The following is a 9,449-nucleotide window of genomic DNA, read 5'->3' on the forward strand; positions in this document are numbered from 1 at the left end:
GACTGAATTGTATTCTCCAAAATTTGTATGTTGAAGCCCTAATGCCTGGTACCTCAGAATGTGACTGAACTTAGAGACAGGGCTTTTAAAGGAGTAAATAAGTTGATCAGCCTTCTTTTCTACTTCACTGATTTCTTAAGGCCAAGAGAATATGACTTCCTCAGAAATTAAGGGAGGAAAAAAAAAAAAGAACTTATGGGAGGGTTGGAATGAGACATACCAGGGTTTGAATCCCAGCTGTATCACTTATTAGCTGTGTAACCTTGGCCAATAATTTAAACTCTCTGAGCCTTTGATTCCATATCATAAAAAAGAATAATTTTATCTCACATTGGCTTGTGATGAGAACTAATTGAGATAATGATATAAAATGTCTAAGGAAGTCCCAACCACAGTAAACGGTCAGTAGACAGTAGTTTGGTTCCCTCCCTTGACAAAACATTGGAACATCGCGAACATCTGTTGAGGGTCTATTGTGTTAGATATTAGTGTTACTCTTTAATATGTCTGATTCTCCTCTCTTTCTGAGCAATGAGAAAATTGTATTTCCCCCCACCCCTCGAAGTTACTCATGGCACTGTGACTTGATCTAACCAATGTGATTTAAGTGGAAGTTTTTAAGAACTGAGGTGTGATTCTCCAAGGGAATGGCAACAGCAATTGCTGATATGGCAGTACCATAGGATGGAAGCATCCTGGAACACTGAGCCAACACGTGGAGGACAGCTGCTCTGCAGGGCTGCCCAGACCACACCCATAGTGTGATTAAGAAAGAGACTTTTGTCGTGTCCTTCTGCTGGGATTCAGAGGTGATTTATTACTATAGCATCATCTAGATGATTCTGACTGATACATATTCAGAGTTGTATAAGGTGGATCTGAAAAATACTACAATGTAAAAACAAGAGCTCTGACAGAGGAATGTCCAAAGTAATGCAGGACACCTAATACTGCTGGGAGTAATAGCCAGGAAGAGAATCAAAGAGGAGGTAGTATTGGAGCCAGACTGTGAGAGCCAAGATAGAGAGATGGATGAAAACATCCAAAGGGCAATTGCGTGTTCCCCACGTGGGAAAAGACAGATGTACTGAGACAGTTTGGGCAAAGGCACAGAGGTGTAAAAACTCCTGGGTATTCTGGGAAGAATAAGAGCTAGCATACCCTACAGAACTTCTCCCCAGTTTTCCACGTAGAACATTTCTTCATAGAACATATAGGCCTTTCAGGACTTCCCTGGTGGTCCAGTGGTTAAGAATCTGCCTTTCAATGCAGGGGACTCAGGTTTGATCCCAGGTCGGAGAACTAAGATCCCACATGCCACGGGGCAACTACTGAGCCCACACACCACAACTAGAGAGCCTGTGGGCCGCAGCTACAGAGTCCACATGCTCTGGAGCTCGCATGCCAAAACTAGAGAGAAGGCCGCGCCACACAGGGAAAGATCCCACGTGCCGCAACTAAGACCCAACACAGCCAAAAATAAATAAATAAATAAATAAAATTTTTTTTAAAAAAAGATCTGTAATAAAGAACTAATAGAAAAAAAAAGAACCTATATGCCTTTCAATACAATCCTTTTCTCCCAATACTTACATAGGGAAAATATTAGATAGATGTCCCCCAAACTCAATGCATTTTTTTTTGTGTGTGTGGTACACGGGCCTCTCACTGCTGCGGCCTCTCCTGTTGCGGAGCACAGGCTCCGGACACGCAGGCTCAGCGGCCATGGCTCACGGGCCCAACCGCTCCGCAGCACGTGGGATCTTCCCGGACTGGGGCACGAACCCGTGTCCCGCGCATCGGCAGGCAGACTCTCAACCACTGCACCACCAGGGAAGCCCTTAACGCATTTTTAAACAAAGTGATGAGGGAGGGAGCTCAACAGAGAAAGCCTTTAGGTTTATTCCAAATATATTGGTAGCATATCAAAGTTCACAGAAGACAATTGGAAAGGCTCTGAATGTCAACTAAAGGGACAGGTAGCATGTTATATGGATAAAGAGGCCATATTAATGGTTTAGTGATCAGGAAGTACAGTTTTAAATATTTTACATCCTTATTTTACCACAATTTATTAAATAAATAAATACAGAAATATAAAATTTAAAATATTTTACAACCTAACATGTTAGCTTGTTGCTTATATACAGGAATTTTACTGTGTTTTGTGTTTTATGCTTGGAAAATTAGTTGAGGATTTTGGATTGAGATGTAATGCATGAAAAATTTTCCCATTTAAATAATGAGAATGAGGCTCCTGGTTAGCATTTTCTTGCCAGCAATGTTTAATGAGAGATGCCTGTATTTCTGAATGGCAGGGCTTGGAGGGGACAAAGGTATGACCTGTGAAGGAGATGGACCTGAGAGCCAGAGGTTTTTATGCCCAGAAGTGACATATGGCCGTGAGTGTATTTTATCAAAAGCCCTGACTTGACAGTCATGAGGAGAGCCTAAAGTAGGGAGCTGGTGATGGCTTGAGTCTAGGTGAGAAGCAAGGGCCTCAACTGAGGCAGTGGGGATGGAAAGGGGGAATTGGAGAGACATTTCAGAGGCTAAATGGTGGATGGAAGGGCACAGAGGGTAAAAGTCAGGGAGTCTTCCAGAAAGTTGATGGGAAGGTCATCATGGTTATGTTAGCCAAATAGGGAACCTCAAAGGAAGAGGAGAAAGAAGGACAAGGAGGACCAGCAGCAGCAGGTTTGAGGGGATGAGGATGGATTACAAAGAGGGACTTTGGTTTTAGATGCATTGTGTTGAGGTGTTCTCTGGAAAGGTTCCTCTGTGGCCCTCCAAAACCCAGCCTAATGTTTCACTCTGGCTCCTCCCACTGGGCAATAACAGCGACATCACTAAGACAGACCACAAATAGATGCTCTTTTATTGGGATAAGCTTTGAGAGGAAAAGCAAGACTCATGAAATCTTTCCTGTAACCTGGAGCCTGCCAAATCCCTCTCCTTTGATGCCCTAGGTTCTGGAGCACTACAGTAGTCAGGCTAGGTGAGGGAGCAGTTGATATAACTTGTAAGAATCTCACTCTTTCTGTCCAGGGACCATCTTGTTGGCATTGCTTTTACAGGGAAAGTAGAATCAGCTGGAGAATCATAGTTTCTGCCTTAAAAATCGTTGATGGGTCTTAGAAGTCCCATTTTGGTTAGTTTCATACAGCCCTGTTTGCTTTCGGCTTCTCTGAGATGGTAGATTGGTAAGAGTTCATTAGTGAGACTTTAGGATATTCCAGCCTTAAATCCACAATAACTATATTGGACCTTGATAAAAAAGTGGAAAAATGACTTTTTTTTTCCTGCCAAATTAATTTTATTTTTATTTTAATGGAGTTATAGTTGATTTACAGTATTAATTTCAGGTGTACAACATAGTGATTCCAAATTTTTCAAAATTCTATTATGGAGTATAATAGATTATACTCCATTTATAGTAATTATAAAATATTGACTGTTTTCCCTGTGCTGTACAATATATCCTTGTAGCTTATTTATTTTATACATAGTAGTTTTTGCCTCTTTTTTTTTTGCTGTACGCGGGCCTCTCACTGCTGTGGCCTCTCCCGTTGCGGAGCACAGGCTCCCGACGCGCAGGCTCTGCGGCCATGGCTTACGGGCCCAGCCACTCCGCGGCATGTGGGATCTTCCCGGACCGGGGCACGAACCCGTGTCCCCTGCATCGGCAGGCAGACTCTCAACCACTGCGCCACCAGGGAAGCCCTGTTTCTTTTTTGTTATATTCACTTGTTTGTTTAACTTTTTAGATTCCACATATAAGTGATAACATTCAGTATTTGTCTTTCTCTGACTTATTTCACTAAGCCTAATACCCTCCGGGTCCATCCATGTTACAAATGGCAAAATTTCGTTCTTTTTTATAGCTGAGTAGTATTCCATTGTACATATATATCAATATATACAACACATCTTCTTTATTCATTCATCTGTTGATGGACACTTAAGTTGCTTCCATATCTTGGCTAGAAAATGACCTTTTTTGAGAGAGAATATAAGTTTACAAGGGCAGGGAATTTTGTCTTTTTTATTCACTGATGAATCTTAGTCCCTAGAACAGTCCTGGAACATATGGGAGCTCAATAAATATTTGCTGAATTGAATTAAATTGACATTCAGTCTCTTCTCAAATTGAGTTTCCTGTTTCCTGTCAGTTTCGAGAACAGTCAGCGTAGTACTGTGCTGACACCTCTTCATCATCTCAGCCCCAGCTCTTGGGGCTTGGTGGGTGCACAAGTTGGGAGCCTAAGCCACAGCAGAGTGCTGACTACCATGCCTGTGTTTGTGCTGGAAGGGAAATATGTCTTCTTGCACAAAAGGACTTGCATTCTCCCACCTGGGAATCTGTGTCTGACTGCCCTGGCCCCTCTCCCACACCCAGAAACAGTAGTAGCAGTTGCTTCACACAAGCAGTCAAGCGCAACACGTGCAATCTATGCAGATAATGCCCAGGGTAATGGCACCATCTGTAAGGCCCTGTAGCGCATGGCCACAACTGTCTCCCAGCATGCAGTAGGGCCTGTGATCAGTAAGCGAAGGAAGGAATTAATGGCATAGCTGAATATTGTTACTGGGCCTCTCCTCCAGGTCTCAGTTTTAAAATATATCTTAAAGAACGTATTTTCTGAATCCTTAAGAAATTTCCTCAAGTGGAGGAACTTCCAGTTATGGTACTGATAGTCATAAACAGGCAGATTGGAGTGTTGTTCTGCCTAATGCTGCTCTGCCTCTGGGAATACAGATGGTGGGCACCTCTAGAACCCAGCCTCCCCAATATAACTGCCTACCAGTGCTTCTCTGACCATTGTTATGCCACAGTCAGGTGAGGTGAAGAACCCCCAGGTCACAGTGCTCTGGGCTCCACAAGGAGCATTTCTTCCCCAAACTGGCAGTGGGATTGGCCTGCCACATTCTTCTCATAGGCTGGGAAGAGACCTAGATACAGATTCCTACACTGCCCTCCTCCCCAGGTGAAGCCGTGAAACTCATTTTAATTCTCTGGCCAGTTCTGGAAGGCCCTTATAATCATTCATTCATCACCTCCCATTTTACCTGCACCAACCTAGGTTCTGGGTATACCATGGAGAGGAAACCGGGCTCCAGCCTCTGCCCATGTCCCTGCTACCCCCTTCCCCATTAAGTCCTGCTAGATCTCATCCACCCATGGTATGCCTAGCAACCTGCGACTTCTGCCACCTGGAAGATGGGAATGCTCTCCAAACTTGGCATGTTCTCACACAGACTGTGCTCACTTCAGAAGTCAGACAAAGGCCAGCAACAAATTGAACCAGAGTTGTCTATTTTTGTTTTATTGGAACATAGCCTAAGGTGAAATAAATATTAATTTTCCAAGTTCTCAATTATTTCATAAATAATATTAACAGACATTTTACAGAATGTTATGTTAAATAAGATAGATAAAAGTATATATCTATTTTGCTTAGAGCAAACTGATGGAAAATACTTCAATGATTCTGATATCTGAAATACAGCTCAAATATTTTGTTTTTATACTTTCTGCCTGTGTGAGGTAGCAGTATGCCTGAAATATTTACTTTGCCTCTGAAGTTTCATTACACTGAATATTAAGGCCCCACCCTTGGTTGGCCCTCATCCTTGTTGCAGTAAAACATCCTTCTCCTCCTCCAGAATCTCTCGCTACAGTGAGACAGGTTGGTCTCAACTTTCCATTGTCCACTCGGTGTTTATCACCTTCAGAAAAGTTTGCAGGTAGTCTAGGAATTGTTTTACTCTCCATCTTTCTCCTCCACACTTCTTCTGTGAAAAGAGTAGACAGTAAGTATTGTAGGAAACTGTCAGTTCTTGTAAACATAGGCAGAGCCAGACAAATATACTTAAGTTTCCACTAAATGTTTTTAACTTACTCTTTGGAGGTCTATTATGTATTCTTTTATTAAAAACAAGTTTTGGAATAGTTTTTCCACGGCATCCCCTTGTGCAGTTTGATTCTTCAATGTGTCTATTCCATGAAAGACTTCTTTAATGCATAGTTGGTGCTAAATGAGGAAGATTTAAAAACTATAAATAATCAAAACAAGGTATAAAAATTTAGTTCCAGAAGTTAGTTGTGTTGTTTACATGAGTTCTCTTCTCCAAAGAATATTTTACTTGTTCCTTTTCCAAGTGGCAAACCACTTCACACTGAGTTATAATTTCCAAAAGTAGATAAAGTTTATATAACTACTGAGGAGTTTTACAAATGATATAAATTAACTCCTTAACCGAAATTAAAATGTCTAGGACGTATAATGCAACTACAATACTGATTGAGCTCCCATGAGTTTCCTTTTGTAGTTCTAGCTGGTAATTTTATTCTATTTAGACTAATGAAATCATATATTTTACATTTTAATATAACCATGACATACTCCAAATGTATACAATTCCATTATATGGTCATAATAATTTAAATATGTGGAAATGACACATATATTAATATAGGGCATTCATTGTATATTTTAATGTCTACTGACCATAATTTTAAAAATATAAACCTAACTTGCTAAACTTTCAGAAAGACATGAGAGTGAGAGGAAAGCCATAGATAGAGTTGAATGGAGACTAGGAGGCCCCTCTCACCCAGTATGCAATTCTTCTGGAAAGAAGCACTATTTACAATAGCCAAGACATGGAAGTAACCAAAATGTCCATCTACAAATGAATGGATAATGAAGATGTGGTACATATATACAATGGAATACTACTCAGCCATAAAAAAGAATGAAATAATGCCATTTGCAGCAACATGGATAGACCTAGAATTATCATACTAAGGGAAGTCAGAAAGAGAAAGACAAATACCGTATAATATCACTTATATGTGGAATCTTAAAAAATGATACAAAGGAACTAATTTCCAAAGCAGAAACAGACTCACAGACATAGAAAACAAACTTATGGTTACCAAAGGGGAAAGGTGGGGGGGGGGGAAATTAGGAATTTGAGAGTAGCATATACACACTACTATATATAAACTAGATAAACAACAAGGACCTACTGCATAGCACAGGGAACTCTACTCAATATTTTATAATAATCTATATGGGAAAAGAATCTGAAAAATAATATATATATAAACCTGAATCACTTTGCTGTATACCTGAAACTAACACAACATTGTAAATCACCTATACTTCAATTTAAAAAATAAATAAATTTTAAAAAGCATATATCAAAGAAAAAGACATTAAACACCTAAAAAAAAAGAAAAAAAAAGAATGCCTTACATGAGGCTCTTTGAGATGGAGAACTGACAACATCACCAAAGGGCCTGATCCACTTGTTTAATGAATTCTACTTGTAAAGTTATTCCTAATATTTATAAGTACATACATTTGCATCCACACACACAAAAACAAAATGGAGAAAATTAAATCATTACAGTGATAACTAATGCTTTATAGCTTAAAATATGAAATTCACTCAATCATTTATCAAATCTTGATTTAACTTACATTTGTATGTTCGGGAGTAGGAATCATCAAGTTCTGAAAAGGAAAGAAAATACATTCATGTTTAAAGCACTCTAGCATTCATAACTTTTAGTAAAATTCTTGCTGGTAATATGGTTATCAATTATATAGTACTAACACTCTCATAATTTCATGATTAATGACAGATCTTTAAAAATTAGCCACCACAAATGATTACCTAAATATTTTAAAGACTGTAGGAATCAAAAAGAAAATTACCCCGTCACCTATCAGCAGAGTTTGATGAGTGGAGAGCAGTGTCAAGGTCTCTGCCACCAGTCTATTCATGGGACTTTCTACAGCAATGACACAAACGTAGACAGCTCCAAGAGCCAGCAAACTCAAATGCAGAAGCATTCTCATGGCTCTGAAATGTTGAGCGTTTGCCTTGGCAAAGAAAGTGCATAGTACAAGATTTCATCCCCAACCAATTTATTCTCTCTCTTTGAGGAAATGAATAATTTCTAACAGTCAGATAGAGAATGCTTAATAATGGCATATAGTGAAACTGTTTCCAATGGCTGTACCTTAAAAAATAATTTTACTTTTATCTTTTAATAATAATAAAAATCCCTATTTTTCACCTTTAAAAACATCTTCTATTACAAAAGAAAATCCTTAGGTGGATACATCATTGCCCCACATTTGCATTTCTTAAAATCAGAAGATTGAATTTCCTTTTAAAAGATTTGTGTAAAAAGAAGTATAATGTAAGCCACTAAATAGAATTTTATGCTAAAATACGTAAATATTGAGAATTTCTTTTCACGTCAAGTAAACTCTAATGCAGTTGTAGCCAGGTTGATCTGTCTTAAAAGGAATTGAAAATACTGGTGATTGAAGATGGTGATTAGAGCAGAGAACATCAAAACTTAGCTGGGTCAAGTTGTGTTCACTGGGGTCTCAATTAGGATCCTTTCTGTTGCCAGTGATCAAAAACCTAACCCAAACTGGTTGAAGCCAAATGGGGGATTTGTTAGCTGATACAACCAAATGATCCAGGGTGGAGGCTCCTTTATGTTGCTTACCTCAGTGACCACTGTCTTCATTCTCAGGCAGTGACCCATTCTTGGGTCACTGTGGACCCAAGATGATGTCCAACCTCCTGAATCTATATGTACCCTGTTCATGAGCCTCAGGAGAAAGCAAATTGTGTTTTTCTGATTGCTCAATTAAAAGTCCAAGAATTTAGCCTTGTTCACCCTTGATCCCATGTTCACCCTTGAACTGTGGCCAGGGGTGTGAGATATACTAATTGATTCTCCCTGGAGCTGGAGATGGGCTTCATCCCACCCAAACTTCATACCTGAGAAATTTGGAGTCCTAGGTAGTAGTAAGAGGGACCTAGATGCTAGGAAGGCAACCAAAAAACATCCGTCACAACCACATAACATATGGGCATGGCCTCTCCTTCACATCCCACAAGGGTGGGAGTGTCCTTTCACACCCTGGGTGGGCCATGTATGAATAGGTGTGATCAGGGGAATCAGCCTTTGTGTACCTTAGGCTCTGACCTATAACCCCAGAAGGGAGCAAATGAGGCCCCCTTCTAGACCACACACTTCCTTCTTCCCTGGCTTTAGCACACATAATGGAAGTGTAAGCCATTGTTTATAATGGAGAGTTTCAGTGAGCATCCCAAAGTGGTTCTGTGTTGGTGGCCTGGAAGCCTGGCTTTAGGACTACCTTGAGTATATAGCACAGATTGTACCAAATATGAATTGTTACCTAGAATCCTTTTCCAAAGCTGGATGTAGTTCTGTATGTGAAGTAGAGGCATCTAGGAGGTAGACAAGCCTTTTATTTTATTTTTTAAAGATTTATTTATTATTTATTTATTTTAGGCTGTGTTGGGTCTTAGTTGCGGCATGCAGGATCTTTGTTGAGGCATGCGGGATCTTTCCTTGCAGCGCGGACTTCTCTCTAGTTGTGTCGTGT

The 9,449-nt window shown here is 39.9% G+C and overlaps 1 protein-coding gene across 1 annotated transcript; it reads right to left on the minus strand.

Annotated features, from left to right (window-relative positions):
* Positions 1–5,572: 5,572 nt before the first annotated feature.
* IL5 (interleukin 5) lies at positions 5,573–7,906 on the minus strand. Its single transcript, XM_007461333.1, has 4 exons — positions 7,731–7,906; positions 7,494–7,526; positions 5,904–6,035; positions 5,573–5,796 (listed from the first exon to the last, which is right to left on the minus strand). The coding sequence occupies exons 1-4, from the start codon at positions 7,872–7,874 to the stop codon at positions 5,698–5,700; spliced, it is 408 nt and encodes a 135-aa protein (XP_007461395.1). The 5' UTR covers positions 7,875–7,906; the 3' UTR covers positions 5,573–5,697.
* Positions 7,907–9,449: the final 1,543 nt, after the last annotated feature.

Source organism: Lipotes vexillifer, unplaced genomic scaffold (genome assembly GCF_000442215.2).
Source record: "Lipotes vexillifer unplaced genomic scaffold, Lipotes_vexillifer_v1.1 scaffold217, whole genome shotgun sequence".
Classification (NCBI taxonomy): Eukaryota; Metazoa; Chordata; class Mammalia; order Artiodactyla; family Lipotidae; genus Lipotes; species Lipotes vexillifer.